The sequence below is a fragment of the Hirsutella rhossiliensis genome (assembly GCF_020360975.1).
Source record: "Hirsutella rhossiliensis strain HR02 chromosome Unknown scaffold00002, whole genome shotgun sequence".
Taxonomy (NCBI): domain Eukaryota; kingdom Fungi; phylum Ascomycota; class Sordariomycetes; order Hypocreales; family Ophiocordycipitaceae; genus Hirsutella; species Hirsutella rhossiliensis.
In genome coordinates this window covers 6,668,648-6,686,639 of record NW_025408668.1, presented here as the reverse complement: position 1 = coordinate 6,686,639, position 17,992 = coordinate 6,668,648, and the positions used below count along the sequence as shown (strand labels likewise).

The following is a 17,992-nucleotide window of genomic DNA, read 5'->3' as shown; positions in this document are numbered from 1 at the left end:
GTTTGCAATGCCCTGCTCAGCAAACATGTTCAGGGGGCGCGACGGTACCGTCCTTGGGACCCAGGTCGGTCTTGAGTACACGCCCAAACAACTCCAGCAGTACCTCGAAGCAGACCTTTGTGACGGCCGGGTCGTAGCGTCCCTTGCTGAGCTCGTCCCTGATGAATGCGTGCTGAGCCCAGGCAAACTCGTGAAAGCTAAAGACGACACGGGCGTCGCGGAGCTTGGCACGGATGAGGTCCCGGCCGGCGTCAGGGACGTGGGTGTCTTTGATGCCGAATATCATGGCCACCTCGCCGCTGAGCTTGGGGAAGAGATCCAGGGTGTGGACGGAGCCGGGAGGTGGGGTGGCGGAGGTGTTGGGGGAGGAGTGAGGGCCGAGGGTGCGGGAGTGGATGTCGGTGGCGAAGTATGAGAGACAGGCGCTGATGCGGGCGTCGAGCTAGGGTTTGGACATGGGGATGTTAGGGCATCTGTCCTACTTGAAGGACAAGGGACCGGTGCGACTCACGGCGGCGCGGACGGCGAGGTGTCCGCCGAGACACATGCCGGTTGCTCCGATAGCCCCGGTGCAGGTGGGCAAGGAGAGGAGGTGGTGGATGGTGGCGCGGGAGTCTGCGTCGTAAGACTCCAGAGTCTGCGCATTGGATAAGATGTCGTCAATGCCCATGTCGGAGGCGGATCGGAAAACAGCGCACCTTTTCAACCTTGAACTTGTTGCCGCGATCCGTGTCGGCGGCATCGTAGCTGAGAGGCTCGGGGCCGACAAAGTCGTGGTACGAGGACGGGGCGGCGACGATGTAGCCGTGGCCGGCGATCTGGCGGGCGAAGCGGGCGACGGGGCCGGTGACTTTTTGGAGAGTGGTGAGAAGCTGGATTGGCGGCGGCTGGGGTGAAGGAGACTGCAGCAGACCTTGGTAGATTTCGCTGAAGAGGCAGACACCGGGAAAACGACTGAAGCAGCCAGCCAGTCAGAGAGATGTATGCATCAAAGCAAAGGGGAAGATGAAGACTTGCGCGTTGGGATAGCCGGGAATGGTCGGGTGGAAGAGAAAGAGTCCTGGCGGGACATGAGCGAGCGAGGGAGAGTGATGGAGAGGGTAGGGGACAGGCGGTACGCATGCTGCTGTCTTTGCCGTTGGCCGACAAGGCAACGTCGACGTGTTCCTCTTTGACCAACATGATGCCTTTCTGGAGTATGGAGAGGGACGATAGATAAATAGAGAGGGAGGAGTCGTGATTGATGGCGGGGTGGGACAGGCACGTACTTGCTTTGGTGCTGCGCGATGCGAGGCGCCTTTGACTTACATACTGTACATACAGTACCGAAGGTACTCGGTAACAGTACAGTACGAATACGTCGGCGTGCTTCTACGATGCCGGCCAAGCCTTGGCATGCGAACGATATGCCGTCCTCTGGCTGATCTCGGATGGTGAGACGGCGTTTTTGGAGCCTTCATCTGTCACCATCTACTGCGTACGAATAGGCGTGCAAAACAAAGGGCGCTACTGCACCCGGCGCCCTCGCTCCCATTCGACACCAACTTTCGCCCCTCGTCAGCGTACCTGGTCTCGAAATGAAATGGAGATTGTTCTCGTGATGCTTTCTTTGTGCTGTAACCTCAAGCGTACTTTTACTTTCGGGGCGCTGGCCGGAGACGGAATATCGCGTGACTCCGGCGCATGCTCTTTTAGTGGCGTTGGACAGTGACCTCGCACACATCACAAGGGCCAACGATTAACTTATCTGGTCACAACTCTCTCTTTCTTGCATGCAAGCCTGCAGGCCTCGGTCCATCATCCCCGTCCCCCCTTTTCCATCTCCTCAACCCTTGACCACCTTTTTACATGTCTTTTTGCTCCCGTCTCGCGCCCGCTGAAATCGCACCTAATGTTTTGTTGAAGCTCCCGCATTCTCCCGCGCTACCATGAACGGCCACTTTTCCGCCGTCGGCGACAAGCCGGAGGGCGGCGGCAGCTACGAGCACGGCGTCCAGGTCATTGACGAGGACAAGGAGTTCAAGTATGGCGCGCTCTCTACCGGCCATTGGGTCCCAGTCACTGACAAGGTCCCTGCAGCGCGAACCTGACCGAGTACCTCCACGTTAGCCATGTGGCCGAGGCTGGCTTCAACTACCACCTCATCTCCGTCTTCGGCTCCCAGTCGACGGGCAAGTCGACCCTGCTCAACCACCTCTTCGGCACAGAATTCTCCGTCATGTCCGAGACGGAGCGCCGCCAGACCACAAAGGGCATCTGGATGTCCAAGAACAAGCGCGGCGAGAGCGCCGGCGCAAAAATGGCCGACAACATCCTCGTCATGGACGTCGAGGGCACCGACGGCCGCGAGCGCGGCGAGGACCAGGACTTTGAGCGGAAAAGTGCCCTCTTTGCCCTCGCCACCAGCGAGGTCTTGATTGTCAATATCTGGGAGCACCAGGTCGGCCTCTATCAGGGGGCCAACATGGGCCTGCTCAAGACCGTCTTCGAAGTCAACCTACAGCTCTTCCTGAGAGACAAGCAGTATGTCCAGTCCTCAACGCAGCCCACTGTATCATGCTGACGAGCCCAGATCTACCCCGAGATCCCTCCTCTTCTTTGTCATCCGCGACCATCTCGGCACCACGCCCCTGGCCAACCTGCGAACCACCTTGACCCAGGACCTGACCAAGATCTGGTCCACCATCTCCAAGCCCCAGGGGCTCGAGGGCTCTCGCATCGAGGATTACTTCGACTTTGGCTTCGCTGCCCTTCCCCACAAGATCCTCCAGGACGACAAGTTCAAGAGCGAGGTCCAGAAGCTCGGCTCGCGCTTCACCGCCGGGCACAGAGTTGGTAAGCCGGGCAGCCACGCCGACCACGAACTTGAGGGGGGCCTCTTCTTGCCCGAGTACCACCGACGAATCCCCGCCGATGGGCTCTCGGTCTATGCCGAGGGCATCTGGGACCAGATCGTCAACAACAAGGACCTCGATTTGCCCACCCAGCAGGAGCTGCTGGCCCAATTCCGATGCGACGAAATCTCACGCGAGGTCCTCGTTGCCTTCGACCTCGTCGTGACACCACTTGAGGAGCAGCAGAGCGAGGCAACCAAGCTGGGCAAGATCCTGGTCTTGGCTGACTTGGGCGCCACGGGTGTCAAGGTACGCGGAAACTGCGTCAAGGCGTTTGAGTCTCAGGCGAGCCGCTACCACAAGGCAACGTACACACGCAAGAGGCAGGAGCTGGAAGCCAAGGTGGACACGAGGCTCAAGGCGCTCTATCAGGGACAGCTGACGGCGGCCCACAAGGCGGGAGTGGCGGCCTTTAGCGAGGCCGTCACCAACAAGGTCAAGGCGGGACAAAAGGCCGGCGGCGGCTACGAATTCGCCGAGATTGTGGCCCACGAAAAGAAGAAGACGCTCGAGATCTTCGAGGCAGAGGCTACGAGCCTTGCCATCGAAGGGGTTGCCTGGACCGGCTTCAAGCCGCAATGTCAGCTGTTCGAAACGGAACTGGACGAGGTCAGCGCGAAGCTGCGCAAGGAAGAGATGCGACGGCTGGCCACTCGCGTGGAGCGCTGGGTCAAGTCACGACTGGGCGACGCCGTCGGCCTGGAGTTCAACAAGCTGGGTTCCGGCAGAGGCGGCTCCGGGGCGCCCGAGACGGGGGACAAGCCCGAGACAGAAAAGGACCTCTGGGACAGAATCTGGACCGTCTTCACCGGCGTCGTCGCCGAGGCCGAGGGCCGGTTCGCGGAGCGTGCCAAGAGCTTCGACGCTAGCAACGAGGAGGCCGAGGTTGGCATGTGGCGCCTGCGCCGGAAGAGCTGGGTCGGTCTCCGGGAGAAGATTGATGAAGAGGTGATGGAGGGCAACATCCTCCTGAAGCTCCGAGAAAACTTTGAGGATAAGTTCCGCTACGACGAGGCCGGCGTGCCCCGGATATGGCGCCCAACCGACGACATCGAGGGCCTCTACACCAAGGCGAGGGAGTCGACGCTGACGCTCATCCCGCTGCTCTCGAGGTTCCGCCTCTCCGAGACGTACACTCCGCCGGACCTGCCTGGCTTTATCGGGCCCCAACCCCGCGGCGTCGAGGTCGCCGACGAAGAGGACCTGCCTCCGATTGGCGGCGTGGACGAAGTCGAGAGCAGGAGCCTGGAGGAAGAGATGACGGTCCTCAGCGAGGGCAAGCGGCAAGACCTGGTGGTGCGGTTCAAGAAGACTGCCGACGGGGTGTACGTCGAAGCCAAGCGTAGCGCCATTGGCGGCGTCGCTCAGGTCCCGTGGTACTTTTACGGCCTGCTGCTGGCATTGGGCTGGAACGAGATCTTTATGGGTAAGAGACGGCGCCATTGGGTTCCCTCGACTCCTTGTGGCCACATCCGCTGACGCGCAGCCTATCCCCAGTTCTGCGGAACCCGTTCCTGTTCATCCTCATCATCATGATGGCTGGAGGAACATATGTGGCGTACGCGCTCAACCTGCTGGGTCCCATGATGCAGATGACCAACGCGGCCGCCACCCAGGGCATCGACATTGCCAAGCAGCAGCTGCGCGACTTCATCGCTAATTCAGAGACGGCAAGGCAGGCTCTGGCCGTGCCGGCGACAAACGGCACGAGCGGGGCGGACGTTGACATGGACCGGCTGGACAGCCGGGGGAAAAAGACACGTCCGGCGGCGGACGAGGACGACGAGATTTGAGAGATGTGGCTTGCTGTTGTGAGTATCGAGAGTTCCTTTGCTTCGGTGAAAGTGTACAACCAACCTTATTGGGTAGATGGTCTAGTCGTGTGGTCAAGCGAGGAGGGGAAAAGTAACTCTAGGCGCAGTGTGGACCGCTCGAATGCTACCTGTTTTACTCGCGATGCCTCGTGGTGTCGGGGCTGGTATCTATCCTAGTATCTAAGGTACCCTACAATGCCAGTACCCGCTCTTGTGTCATGCGATGCAAAACCAACCAACGTCTAGAACGCCTCGAGTCCCACGGACGTGCCGAACCAGGCCCCTAGCTCGTTGGACTCCTCGTCGTCCGTTGCGGACGAAAAGAAGTCGGTCACGCGACTCGTCTCGCCGTCATCGAGCACCGGCCAGTCCACCTTGACGCCGCCATTCCCCTTACCCTCGATCATGTCTTTGGCCGTGCCCCAGCTGAAGCGACACTCGGGGCCCCAGCCGAAGACGGGGTGCATGTTGCTCTTCATCCAGCTGACGCACCGGGCGTCGGCAGGATAGCCGGAGCCCCAAGCCATGGCGGTGTCGCCGTCACCCGCAGGCAGTGGGCCAGCGCGGGCCCTGTAGAGCTCCTCGAGGGCGGCGTCGCGGGTGACCTTTGCGCAGACGGAGGCGGCGCTGACGCAAGGGTAGAGGCTGTCTGCCTTTTTGGCGACGGTGATTTTGGCCGTGGGAAAAACGCGCTGGAGCTTGGCCTGGTAGGCGGCAGGTTGGCCGATGGTGTCGACGTAAATCTCCTGGACGTTGACGCCGCGGGCGTAGACGCCCTTGATGAGGTCGACGGTGGCGTCCATGGCCTGGGCGTTAAGGTTGTAGACGCCGACGGGGCGCAGCATGTTGGCGGCGATGTCCCTGGCGGAGAGGGCGGCCGTGGCCCAGCCGCACGAGGCGTGCAGGTCGGAGCCCGGGGTGCAGAGGGTGCGAACGAGGGCGGAGCGCACGGCCGGGGTGAGCACCTTGGAGTCGTCAAAGTGGTGCGTGTCGCGCAGCAGCGGGTCGGACAGCGGCAGGGGCAGGAAGAAGACGCCGTAGACCATGGGGCCGAGGACGGGGCCGCGGCCGGCCTCGTCGACACCGAGGGCGCAGGGCGGCGGGGGGGCGGAGGATGTCGCGTCGGACGGGGCGAGGAGCGAGGCGGGGATGGGCGAGAAGTGCGAGTAGGAGGCGCCGGAGAGGAGGGCGTCTTTGTGGACTGAGGGCGGGATGAAGGTGGACGAGGCGGGTGGTGGCGGTGATGCTTCTTCTTCTTCTTGGTCTGGGTCTGGGAGAGGCATGTCTATGTCGACTTGCTGCGGCAGAGGAGCGGCAGCCTCCATGGCGACGGGAGGAGCTGTGAGGGGCCTCGAAGAGATATCGAGGTTGAAGCAAAATGTTGATCCAGATGTTCGTACGGATACGGCGATGTCGAGGTTAAAGCGAAAATATTGATCCAGATGTTCGTACGGATACGGTATGTATGGAGGTGAAGTCGGTGACGGGCAGCAGCGATAAGAAGCATTGATAGGGAGACGCGTCTGGCCGCGGCGGAGCGCGAGCTCACGGGCAGGGTTCCTGTATTTAGTGCACTGTAGGCACGCTGCTAGCACACCCCCCTCCCCCCCGCTCCCCCGGCCCTCGAGAGCTCTCTTTCTTCAACACGTCAACAAGGTACCTTCGCCGGCTTCGAGGCGCGTCTGCCCGTTAGCACCTGTCGCAACCAGAGCCGAGATACAAACAGCCTTCACCTTTTTTTTTGGCCGGGCACCGACGGCAACTGAGTTCGCCACTCCGCCCCTTCGCGAATCTACATACAACAAGCTCTAAAGCAGCCGCCGCCGCCGTGGTGCGCGCAGCTGGACAGCAGCAGCAAGAGCAGCATCCTCAACCGCCATGGCTCCGCGGGCGAGGCGCGGCGAGGCCTCTGAGCCGCAGGCCTTTCATGAGCTGGGAGTCCGTGGCCGGTAGGTTTACCGCTTTTCGCACCAGCGTTGGCTCGACTCGCGCGCATTGCTTGCGCAACGACTCCCATGACAGGGCTCTAATGGCCCGGGTTTTCTTGTAGGAAAACCGGCGTCTTCCTGCCCGATGGCGGAGAGCGCGACGAGCACGGCATGCAGCCCCTCGAGGCCATCTTCTCGTCGCCGCAAAAAGCCGCCGCCTCAGCCAACGGCGGCGCCGACGACTCTGGCAGCGAGGACATGGATATAGCCTCCAGTGCGTCACCTCGCGCGCGTCCATCATCACTGCGAGACGGAATGGCTGACACTTGGCGCTCCAGGTGCCGGGCCCGGGCCTCGAACCCTGCTTAAGAACCAGCGCGACATCAAGTATCCCATCCCCAGAAGCCGATCCCCGCTCAAGACGAACCTCAACTCCGCTGCGCGTAAGAACCCGCACATTGAGCGCCTCTCCTCTCCCGCGCGGGGCTCCGTCGGCGCCGAGGATCGCGATGCCACGGTGACGCGGAGGCTCGACTTTAACGCTAGGGCCGCAAAGTCGAAACTCGGGGGCGCCAATGGCAAGCTCAATGGCGTCAACGGCTCGACAAGGGACATTGCGGAAGAGGACTCGATCCTGAGTGGCCACGCTGATCTGGACGTCGGGGACATGGTGGAGGAATCCCTGCAGATGATTGACGCTATGAGCGGCGGCAGCGACGACCATGATGACGAGCCTGAGCCTCCCCAACCGTCCATATCTGAGGATCTAGCAGAAGAGGAGCAAGAAGAGGACGAGCCACCTGTTCGGCGGGGCAGAGGGCGTCCACAACGCGAGGATCGCCAGAAGCAGGGAACCCAAAAGAGCCAGCCGGCCAAGAAACGACGTTCACTTAGGAACTCGACTGGTGGTGACGGCGTAGATGGCGCAGAGCAAGAACAAGGAGCCGAGGCCGACGACGACGACGAGCCCAGGCAACCGAAACGGCAGCGCACACAGGGCCCCGTGGCCCCGAAAGCGTCGGCGGCGGCAAAGACGAGCAACTCGGCCAAGGCGCCAGTCACGGCAAAGACGACGGCAGAAGCTCAAGCAAAGGCAGACAACAACAAGCCCAAGCCGAGAGGCAGACTTGGCCGAAAAGCAAAGGAAAGGGGTGCCGAGGAAGAGACGGGCGAGGCGTCCTTCATGGCCCTGCAGCGTGGCCCGCCCATGCCCAAGTCGCGCGGCCTCGTCTCGGTTCGTCGCGATGCCGACGGCGTGACGCAGACGCGGTCGGGCCGGCACTCGTACCGACCAGTTGCCTACTGGCGCGGCGAGCAGGTCATCCGGGAAGACGAGGAGCAGAGCGACATGTTCCACGGGGGCGACTTTGTGCTGCCCTCGATCAAGGAGGTGGTGCGCGTGGCGCCCGATGCGCCGCCGTCGAAGCGCGCGCCGCGGAGCAAGACGCGCGCCAAGGCCACGGCCGGCAGCGGCAGCAAGCAGGCCGTGGACGACGACGAGGAGCTGGAGGAGTGGGAGATGAACCCAGGCACGGTGACGGGCGAGATTGTGCTGTGGGAGCCCGAGCACGAGGAGCACCCGCCGGCCGACGACGAGCCGGTGCAGGTCATGGACGACCGCGTCGCCATCTCGGCCGACGCGATCCAGACGTCGGACATCAAGGACGCCACCTTTCGCTTCGCAAAGACGCTGACCATGCCCTTTATGGGCGCCGGCGTCGTCGACCTGCCGCCCGGGTCCGAGAAGCGGCCCAAGAACTCGCGCAAGATGCACATGGTCTTTTTCGTGCACTACGGCAAGGTGCTCGTCACCATCAACGAGGCCCAGTTTCGCATATCGGCCGGCGGCATGTGGTTTGTCCCCCGAGGTGAGTCTCTTGTCACTCTCCCCCTCCCCTTTGACGCGCCGCGGCCTCGACGGCTGACGGCCCTCTCTTGCGCACAGGAAACTACTACAGCATCACCAACGACTACGACAATCCCGCCCGCATCTTCTTCTCGCAGGCGTGCGAGATCCAGGCACCTCAGCCCAATGAGTCGCCAGAGCAGTCGACGATGGCGCTCGGGTACTAAAGGCCCTCCCCCCCTTTTCCTCTCCTTGTTTCTTTTCCTCGCCAACCTTATTGTCGTCTCGTTGTTCTCCTTCCGAGATTACGTGGGAGAACAGATTGTCACAGTAAGGGATGTCAGCCAAGGTGGCCTCGGAGGTTGTACATGATTGTGGATTTACGCCTTTTCCTTCCTCTCCCGCTGTCTCTGTCACACACCCTACCTACTCTTCCTCCCGTCTTGCTCACGACGTCCCTTGGCATCATGTGGCGGCAAGAATGGTAGGGAAGGGGAAGGACTGTTTGTCGTTACTCTTTGACACGGGTCAAGCAGGAGCCTTGCAGGAAGGGGAACCGAATGCGTCGGCAGCGGGCATGGAGTGCGGCTCGCGCGTGCTGGACGAGACTAACAAGTGCTTTGGTCCCTCTCCCGTTACGTCGGTTCCTTTCTCCGAGTCAGATAATGCAAAAAAGGCTGGACGGCCTTGTGGCTTTTGGCCATCTCGGACACAGGGTACTCCTTGGCCATCAGTGAGATCCGATGCGTGGTTTGGCCAAGATGATTCGTCTTCAGCTCCGTGACGCTGGCTTCGTCTGTGCAAGTTGGCCGAGTTATCTCGCTGGTGGATTTCCATACACGCTTTTTCCTGGAAACAGAATAGTGTCTCCTGCCGGTTGGCCAAGCATCGAGTGCCTATTCCCAGTAGAGTTTTTGCACTTCTAGCGCCATATACCTCTCCTTTTGCGGGGAACTATTAGTCTTACGGCCGTGGGCCCGCCCTGCTGCTATCTCTTCGCGGCCTGCCTGTAGGGGGTTTTTAGGATCTATATTTTATAATAATCCGGTTAATATTTTGAGTATTGCTATTTGCACATTCGCCCCATTTTTGAGATACATACCAACAACGCCAGCCCGCCCCGTCTATTTGTAGCGGCCGCGCATGGCAGGTAACGGTACCGCCCAAATGCCCGCACCCGCCCATACACACACAACGCACTTTTAGCCACATAACGCATGCCTCTCAATTCGCTCAAATAACGCATTTCCGAGCCTTCAGCTCGAAGTTGCAACAATCGGCCCGCCAATCGATCCGGCCCCTCTGGCCTCTACGGCTATATCGGCGGCGGCCGCCGACGCGCCGACTCAACGATCCCTCCAACGCCTCACGAAGCCGGCGGCGCGCCCCTCCTGCCGCGTCCTCCTCTTGATCCCCTTCCCCTTATATTTCCTCGAGCTAACGATCTTTATTGTGACGCTGCGAGAGACCGCGGGCTGCGGCCAAGTTCATTAATCTCGTCGCGCCCCCGGCGCCTTCGAACGCTTGCGTTGAGCCGCCTTAAGCTGGCCTGACTCGAATTGGGTAGCTAGGATGCCCTTATAGCCGTTATAGCCTGCTATGACTGTGATGCTGTCTATGACGCCGTCTATAATGCCGGCTGTAATGCCCTCGCTGCTTGACGTTGGCACCGACGAGGACCTTGATTGCGGCGACTTCCTCCGGCTGGAGACAAGGTCGACGCTTTGGCGACGGTCCTGTGCGTTTCCATCTGGGGCTTCTTCGAGGTCGACATTGGGAACGAGGGCGTGATTTATAGCCACCGAGTACACACGAAGTAGAGCAGTATAAGCGGGATCATGTGTCGGCATTGCGGCGGGGACGTTTGGGCAACGTTGTACGTCCGTAGCTCGGTGCGTCATCTGATGTTTATGATGCTTCCATGGGTGCCTGGTACTTGGTTCACCGTAGCCGGCACATCGATCTTGTCCATTTCGTGTGTGTATACTTCGTACAAGCGAACGTATTACGCATTTTCTGAGCGGCTGACGCCAGTTCGGATTGACCGCAGGTATGCCGGTCAGGCTCTCGACGAGGAACGCTCCATGTTGCAGCAATCTCTTAGCCTCGAGGGGTGAAGCCATTGATGCAAGTCTCGACGTGGCGCGTCAAGTCCTTGCTGGCACATGCCGGACGCTATTGTCCTTGTACTTTGCGGCCTGGGATTCCTGTTCGCGGGATTCGGCTGCGGCTTTGGCCAAGAGCTCTTCTCTCGTCGCGACGGGGGAAGAGTCGCCCGCCGGGACGTTGCTGACCGACGCGTCGGAGCTGCTGAACACTTCCAGGGGCATTTTGACTGAAGAAAATCCGATATACTGATATTGTCCTTTCCGTCAGAATCGACTCTTTGGTGTAGATAGGGGCTACTCACCGTCCGAGACTTGCTTGTCGTGGACGCATGGCACCCAGACCTACCATGTAGCAGGAGGAAAGCCTCGATGCTAGGAAAGGTGGGGAGAGGAAAACAAGCTGATCAAGGAGGAGGGAGCTTCTTTACGTTGCAGAAGGAACAGGACGATGTGCTCATGTCATCGCTGCCAGCGTGATTCACTCTTGATGAGGCTTCAAGCTTTGTGATTCACGGCTGCGAAGGCCAGAACCAACCATCTTGCCCGCCATGCTCTGCTCGTTTGACTGCTCGTTTGACTGCTCGTTATAAGTTACTACTCATCTCATCTGTTCAAGGACCTTGCCGTCCGTCCGGGTACAGCAAGTCCAAGCTCCTTGCCCCCGTCCTTCAGCCACAAGCAGCAGCTCAGTACTCCTCGTTGAGCACCTTCTTCAGCGCACCCATCTCCCGCTCCAGCTCGGTGATCTTGCGCTGCGCCGCGTCGAGCTTGGCAAGCAGGTACGTCGCCCGCCCCGCCGTCTCGCCTGTCTGCCGCGGCAAGGAGCCGAGGAGGGCCAGCTCCGTCTCGGCTGCGTCGATGCCGCGCGCTTCGACTTTCACTATCTCGCTCAGCACCGCCAGGTCCATCTTGGCCCGCAGCACCCTGTCGCCCACCAGCCGCGCAAAGGCCGCCTGGTACAGCGGCTTGCCCGCCCGGATCTGCTGCGGCCGCCCCTGCCGCGACTTGAGCGAGATAAGCTCGGCCCCGGCCAGCGCCTCGAGCGCCGCCTCCCCGCTGGCCGCCGACGGCGTCGTCGATGCCGAAAACGCCGGGCAGAGGAGCACCTGGTTGTAGCGCAGCGAGGGGGACTCGGCCAGCGACTTGACCAGGTGCCACGCCTGTTCGGCCGACCACTTCTGCTCAGTCTCGCCCGTCTTGGGCAGCAGGAACATCTTGACAATGTCTGTCGCGCTCTCCTCCACAATCTCGTCCACGGCCTGCTGGGGGCGCTGCCCGGCCTTTATCCGCCGCGAGAGGAACTCCAGGTCCGTCAAGCGGCCACCCAACGTCTCGATGCACTTGTCGAGCTCGGCCAAGTTGAACTGCGACTGCTGCTTCTCACCCTTTTCCTCACCCGCCTCGGCCTCGAGCCGCTGGTCATCCTGTAGTCTGTTGACGACAAAGTTCTTGGCGGCCGAGGAATCAAGGTCGTCAAGCGAGATGGTCCGGAAGACCCGGTCGGGCATCACCTTTGACAGGGGCTTGGAGTAGGCCGTATCGCTTGTGAGGAAGATGACGTGACAGATATTGTTCTGCACCAAGGACGCTGCCCAGTCGGCAATTTTTTCATAGACAATCGACTTCTCGTCATTCTTGTGCAGAAAGTTGTCGATGACGATGATGGGCTTCCGCTCCGGATGCGCCTCAAGGAACGCGTCTTCGGAGAGGGCGGCGTCCTTGTCCTTGCTCGAGCGGCCCGAGAGAGCCACGTCCTTGAGAGCGGCGGCAGTCGTGTGCAGGATCTTGCTGATCTGGGACTCCAGCGTTTCCGAGAAGCCGGCCTTGACGCCCGTCGTGCCCTGCACGGCGAGGTCAATCATGCTGCTCGTGCTGTTAGCCCACGAGAATATCGGGCGGTATCCGACTGCGCCTCCAAGTCGTTTGATGGTGCCCGCCTCGCCGCTGGCGTCCACGATGGGCCTGCAGTCAATCACAAGCACGTTCTGGCGCCCTGCGAGCGACTGGTCCAACACCATCTCGGCTTTGCCCGAACCCCGAGGGCCTGTAACGACGATAAAATTATCGGAGCTCCCGTCCAGCCAACCCTGGAGCTGGCCGATGGCGTCGCGGCGGTGATTCCAAACGGTGCTCAACCCCCCCCCGAGCTCTTTCTTGCGGCCAAAGGTGAAGCCGTCCGTCTGCGATTTGAACCACTTGTAGATTCGTGACTCAGTGAAGCGCAGAGAGTGCTGGATGTGGGCTTTGATGAAGAACTTGCGGATGGGATCAAAAATCATAACGGACGCTCCGGCCAGAAGAGCGGCCAGAATGGGTATTACTATGCGCGGGTGGCTCGTCAACCAGTTCCAAATGCTATGCGCCTTGACGCGCCTGACGTACGAGAGCCGCAGTACCGTGCCGTCCTTGCCGCCGCCCATGGCCTCGGTCACGACGAAGCCGTGCAGGCAATTGCGCGCCATGATGGCGTCGCGTACCCGTGGGAAGCCGATTTGCGCAAACCGCGGCGTCTCCTTGGAGTCCCACGGCTGGGGCAGTATGTCGGCAATCTTGCCGTATTTGCGAAATAGACTGTACAGAGTCTCCTCGGATAACTCTACGGGAGTGGCCCCCGGCGTCGAGGGCACAAAGTCGACCTTGAGGAGGGGCGCCGGAAACCTATGAAGATCTTCGAGCCAGGGAGTCCCGCGCACCAAGCGAGCCTTGATGCCTCGAAACGGGCTGAACCAGGGCTTGAGCGGCTGCTGCTGGAGCTTGCGCTGCAGCGTGCCTAGATGCCGGTTGTTAGCAAACACGGGTGCAAACAAAGCGCATGGGCACCACGCCTCCTCACCTTCAATGTCTGACGGGCTCACGCTCGCATCGTACTGCACCTTGACATAGGCTCCGCCATCCTTGAGCCGCGGCAGAATCTCCGTCACCTTGAGCGGAATGTCGGCCGGAATCGCCCTCTTGACCAGCCGAATGGGGTCCAGGATGCCCAGGGTCGAGTTGTCGAATCGCTTGAGCAAATCGGCCAGGTCCCGGTCCGTATCCGACCAGATCCTGAGCACGGCACTCAGCCTGATTGGGAAAAGGTCTGCACGGGTCAAGGTCAGCGTACTAGGCAACGGCTATGTGAAGCAGATGTTGGCGGTTTCTTACTATCAAAGAACAAGAGCGACTCATTGGGCTTTACGGAAAAGCGCCCGCTCTCCTTCTCCTCCGCAATGGACGACGTGCTCTCCCATGCTCGATGCGCAAGACCAAGGCGGGCTCGCCGACGAGCTGTCGCGCTGGCCCAGACGCATGGTTGGCTCGAGGAAATCGAGGTTCGCACGCCCGGCCGACTTGATAGAGAGGCAGAGCCTCGCATCGCAATCATGTCGCTGTGTATGTGCGCGACATGGACGTGCACAGGCTCGGCAGAAGAGGAAACGCTGGTCCTTGTTGTCGCACAGCTGTAATTGGTGGCCTATGAGGTCATTGGTCGTCCCTGGAGGAGCATGGACAAGCGTCAGTGGCGGATGATGGCAAATCTATTTATCCGCCTCCAGCAGCTTGCCCATGCCCAAAAAAAGTGCTTTTCGATGCATCGTCTCATTGGACACAACACATTCAGCCTGCAGCCATCACGAGACACGGATCATGACGACTTGGTCCGTCCCCTCACTGTCAAGACTACTTTCTCTATCTACGCGTAACTACTCTCAACCCCCGCAATACCACGAATACCTGCTCCAGCCCGCACGCCCACCCACGACACGAGCTCTCTTCCCTTCTTGAGATCAAACAGTAGTTACAGCATACCATCGAAAAAACACCAGTCGCAATGGGCTGGCTTTGGGCATCGCCATCGCCCACGGCTCCCACGCAGCCGCAATCCCTCCCCAAACCCGACCCGGCCCAGAACGCAGCGCCCAACGAGCCCGTCGACCCAGAGATCCAAAAGTTCTTCGACCTCTTCAAGACCGACGCCGACAATACCTCTAGCAATGAGCCCCCTCCAACCCCTGCGTCACGACAAGACTCCGACTCCGACTCCACCTCATCATCATCACCATCAACCATAGCGTCATGGCTGTCTCTCAAGGCCGCCCCCAAATCAGCCACTCCTCCCGCCCCGGCACCTCCCCGCGATGCCCTCGCCGAATCCCTCCTCCCCACCGAAATGTCATGCCGCCAGGCCTTTGATCTCGCTTGGGCCTGCAACTCAATGGGCGGGCAGTTCAACTCCGTCTACCGCTACGGCTCCATGCGCTCCTGCTCCGAGCACTGGGACGACTTTTGGTTTTGCATGCGCACAAAGTCCTACACTGGCGAGCTCAAGGAGAGTATGATTCGTCAACACTATCGGAATAAGGAGTATGCAAAGTATGGCCCCCAAAAGCCCAGTAGCGAGGACATTTGGGAGAGCCGCACGCAAAAGGTCTCGCCAGGCACGGCTTTCTCTGAGCGCATCGACGAGCCCGAGGTTGGTGACGACGAGTGGCGCCGGAGGGAGGCTCGGAGGAGGAGGGAGATACGGCAAGGCTTGGGGTACGGCGAGGTAGCATCATGAGTGAGTGTTGAGGCTATTTCCAGCCATATCAACTCGGCATTCTGCAACCATGTAACATGACTTTATTACGTCCAGGAACATGATTGCTTTCTTCAAAGATAAGGATTTCACCGCAGCCCAACAAGATCAATCAGCACCCGTGGGCAGTGGGTTGGGAGCCGAAGCCGGCCAGGCGGCAGAGTCAATCACGGTCAGGGTTGCAGTCTAAATGCATCATAATTCTATATGACTTGAATTTCCCAGAACTCATTAAAATACACAATCCAGGCTTTTTGCCCAGTTTTTGATTCCCTGTCCCGTTTCCGTAAAATGCAGCGCAAGACGCAAAATCTAGTCATCTCGTAATTCCTGAACCCCGGGAAAAGCCTCCGCATCGTAAACGCATTACCAATTTGAGCGACAGGACAGACGTGAGGGTATCAACAAGTTTAGTCGACCTCCTCGACCGTGGGACCGTCGTCGCCGCCAGCTCCGGGGGCAGGGCCGCCGGCACCGGGGAAGCCGCCAGGGGCGCCGCCGGGCATGCCAGCACCCTCGCCGCCAGAGCCGTAGAATTTCATCATGATGGGGTTGGCAATGGCCTCCAGCTCCTTCTGGTGCTCCTCGTACTCCTCACGAGTGGCCTGCTGGCTGTCGTCGAGCCAGGCAACGACCTTGTCGATCTCGGTCTTAAGGGTTTCCTTGTCGCCGGCCTCGATCTTCTCATCGACCTTGGGGTCGGACAGAGTGTTGCGCAGAGAGTAGGCGTACGACTCCAGACCGTTCTTGGCAGCAACGCGACGGCCCTCTGCCTCATCCTCCTCCTTGTACTTCTCGGCATCAGCCAGCATGCGCTCAATGTCCTCCTTGGACAGACGGCCCTTGTCGTTGGTAATGACAATCTTGTTGGACTTGCCAGTGCCCTTCTCGACGGCAGAGACGTTCATGATGCCGTTGGCGTCCAGGTCGAAGGTGACCTCAATTTGCGGGACACCGCGAGGCGCAGGGGGGATGCCGGTGAGCTCGAACTTGCCGAGCAGGTTGTTGTCCTTGGTGCGCTGACGCTCACCCTCATAGACCTGGATGAGCACACCAGGCTGGTTGTCGGAGAAGGTAGAGAAGACCTCGGACTTCTTGGTGGGGATGGTGGTGTTGCGGGGAATGAGCTTGGTCATCATGCCACCAGCGGTCTCAATGCCGAGCGAGAGAGGTGCAACGTCGAGCAGCAGGATCTCGTTGGTGGACTTGGACGAGGTGTCACCAGACAGGATGGCAGCCTGAACGGCAGCACCGTAGGCAACAGCCTCATCGGGGTTGATGGACTTGTTGGGCTCCTTGCCGTTGAAGTAGTCGGTGATAAGCTTCTGGATGCGGGGAATGCGGGTGGAGCCTCCGACGAGGACGATCTCGTGGACCAGGCTCTTGTCGATCTTGGCATCGGCAAGGACGCGGTCGACGGGCTGGATGGTGGAGCGGAAGAGATCCTGGCAGAGCTCCTCGAAGCGGGCCCGGGTGATGGAGGTGTAGAAGTCGATACCCTCGAACAGAGAGTCAATCTCAATCGAGGTCTGGGCAGACGAGGAGAGGGTACGCTTGGCACGCTCGCAAGCAGTTCGCAGACGACGCAGAGCACGGGCATTGGTGGAGAGATCCTTCTTGTGCTTGCGCTTGAACTCGTTGCAGAAGTGGTTGACAAGGCGGTTGTCAAAGTCCTCACCACCCAAGTGGGTGTCACCAGCCGTGGACTTGACCTCGAAGATGCCCTCCTCGATGGTCAGGAGGGAGACATCGAAGGTGCCACCGCCCAAGTCGAAGATGAGGACGTTGCGCTCGCCCTCAACCTTCTTGTCCAAGCCGTAGGCAATGGCAGCAGCAGTAGGCTCGTTGATGATACGCAGGACATTGAGGCCGGCGATGAGACCGGCATCCTTGGTGGCCTGGCGTTGGCTGTCGTTGAAGTAGGCAGGGACGGTGACGACGGCGTTGTTGACGGTGCCACCGAGGTAGCTCTCGGCCGTCTCGCGCATCTTGGTCAGGACCATGGAGGAGATTTCCTCGGGGGTAAATGTCTTCTGCTCGCCCTTGAACTCGACCTCGATGACGGGCTTGCCGCCCTTGTCGATGATCTTGAAGGGAAAGTGCTTCATGTCGGCCTGCACCTCGGCGTCGCTGAACTTGCGGCCGATCAACCGCTTGGCGTCGAAGACGGTGTTGTGGGGGTTCATGGCGACCTGGTTCTTGGCGGCATCGCCAATCAGGCGCTCTGTGTCGGTGAAGGCAACGAAGGAGGGAGTGGTTCGGTTGCCCTGGTCATTGGCAATGATGTCGCAGCGATCTTCGCGGAAGATACCCACGCACGAGTACGTGGTACCCAGATCGATACCGACGGCGGGAGCCATGGTGTGTTGTGGGTGTATATGTGAGGAATGAAGAAGTGTGGTAGAAAGGAAAAGGACCCAATCAAATGAGTTGTCAAGAGATGCGGTGCGGGAAGGAGGAGGGCGTGGTTGTGGGAGGAAGAGTGTGTGATGTGATGGGGGAGAGAAGCTTTCTGCCGAGAGTGTCGGTAAAGAAGGGATCTAAATACAAGGTGGTGGCAGGCTTCGATGTGCTTCTACACTATTCCAAGGGAGCCCACCAGAATTTTGCAGGGGTTACAGGAAGGCTCTGGCAACCGCACGAAGGCACCAGGTGCTGGTGGAATGAATCTTGTGGCGAAGGGCTTGCGCCTACCTTGTTTCTTCTGGAGAGCCTTTTCTTCCTGCTCCTTTTCTCGCCTTTTCTTGTGAGGGTGAAGCCTCTCGCTTCCGGGCGAATCTTCCATTGATGTCATGGAGATGGCTCCCGAATATTCCACGGCGGGTCCTTGCAGCATGTTCCCGG

General features: G+C 60.0%; 8 protein-coding genes across 8 annotated transcripts; 3 read left to right on the top strand and 5 right to left on the bottom strand.

The window, feature by feature from the left end:
- Positions 1–16: 16 nt before the first annotated feature.
- Positions 17–1,182, bottom strand: HRG_02372 (dienelactone hydrolase family domain-containing protein; the record flags this gene model as incomplete). Its single annotated transcript, XM_044860843.1, has 6 exons — positions 17–442; positions 512–637; positions 699–850; positions 914–954; positions 1,018–1,060; positions 1,119–1,182. 6 exons carry the CDS (start codon positions 1,180–1,182, stop codon positions 17–19), a joined length of 852 nt encoding a protein of 283 aa, XP_044724476.1.
- A 746-nt stretch (positions 1,183–1,928) lies between these two features.
- Positions 1,929–4,687, top strand: HRG_02371 (root hair defective 3 GTP-binding protein (RHD3) domain-containing protein; the record flags this gene model as incomplete). The annotated part of the gene is made up of 5 exons (XM_044860842.1): positions 1,929–2,023; positions 2,080–2,523; positions 2,573–3,612; positions 3,667–4,320; positions 4,392–4,687. The coding sequence occupies 5 exons, from the start codon at positions 1,929–1,931 to the stop codon at positions 4,685–4,687; spliced, it is 2,529 nt and encodes an 842-aa protein (XP_044724475.1).
- A 263-nt stretch (positions 4,688–4,950) lies between these two features.
- HRG_02370 (ribonuclease HII domain-containing protein) lies at positions 4,951–6,033 on the bottom strand (the record flags this gene model as incomplete). Its single annotated transcript, XM_044860841.1, has 1 exon — positions 4,951–6,033. One exon carries the CDS (start codon positions 6,031–6,033, stop codon positions 4,951–4,953), a length of 1,083 nt encoding a protein of 360 aa, XP_044724474.1.
- Positions 6,034–6,586: 553 nt separating this feature from the next.
- HRG_02369 (mif2/CENP-C like domain-containing protein) lies at positions 6,587–8,709 on the top strand (the record flags this gene model as incomplete). Its single annotated transcript, XM_044860840.1, has 5 exons — positions 6,587–6,657; positions 6,759–6,910; positions 6,975–8,029; positions 8,081–8,504; positions 8,582–8,709. 5 exons carry the CDS (start codon positions 6,587–6,589, stop codon positions 8,707–8,709), a joined length of 1,830 nt encoding a protein of 609 aa, XP_044724473.1.
- Positions 8,710–9,972: 1,263 nt separating this feature from the next.
- On the bottom strand, positions 9,973–10,812 carry HRG_02368 (uncharacterized protein; the record flags this gene model as incomplete). Its single annotated transcript, XM_044860839.1, has 3 exons — positions 9,973–10,370; positions 10,512–10,615; positions 10,673–10,812. The coding sequence occupies 3 exons, from the start codon at positions 10,810–10,812 to the stop codon at positions 9,973–9,975; spliced, it is 642 nt and encodes a 213-aa protein (XP_044724472.1).
- A 464-nt stretch (positions 10,813–11,276) lies between these two features.
- HRG_02367 (RNA12 protein) lies at positions 11,277–13,954 on the bottom strand (the record flags this gene model as incomplete). Its single annotated transcript, XM_044860838.1, has 4 exons — positions 11,277–13,226; positions 13,284–13,360; positions 13,424–13,669; positions 13,735–13,954. 4 exons carry the CDS (start codon positions 13,952–13,954, stop codon positions 11,277–11,279), a joined length of 2,493 nt encoding a protein of 830 aa, XP_044724471.1.
- A 447-nt stretch (positions 13,955–14,401) lies between these two features.
- HRG_02366 (uncharacterized protein) lies at positions 14,402–15,130 on the top strand (the record flags this gene model as incomplete). The annotated part of the gene is made up of 1 exon (XM_044860837.1): positions 14,402–15,130. One exon carries the CDS (start codon positions 14,402–14,404, stop codon positions 15,128–15,130), a length of 729 nt encoding a protein of 242 aa, XP_044724470.1.
- Positions 15,131–15,558: 428 nt separating this feature from the next.
- Positions 15,559–17,508, bottom strand: HRG_02365 (hsp70 protein; the record flags this gene model as incomplete). The annotated part of the gene is made up of 1 exon (XM_044860836.1): positions 15,559–17,508. One exon carries the CDS (start codon positions 17,506–17,508, stop codon positions 15,559–15,561), a length of 1,950 nt encoding a protein of 649 aa, XP_044724469.1.
- Between the last annotated feature and the right edge of the window lie 484 nt (positions 17,509–17,992).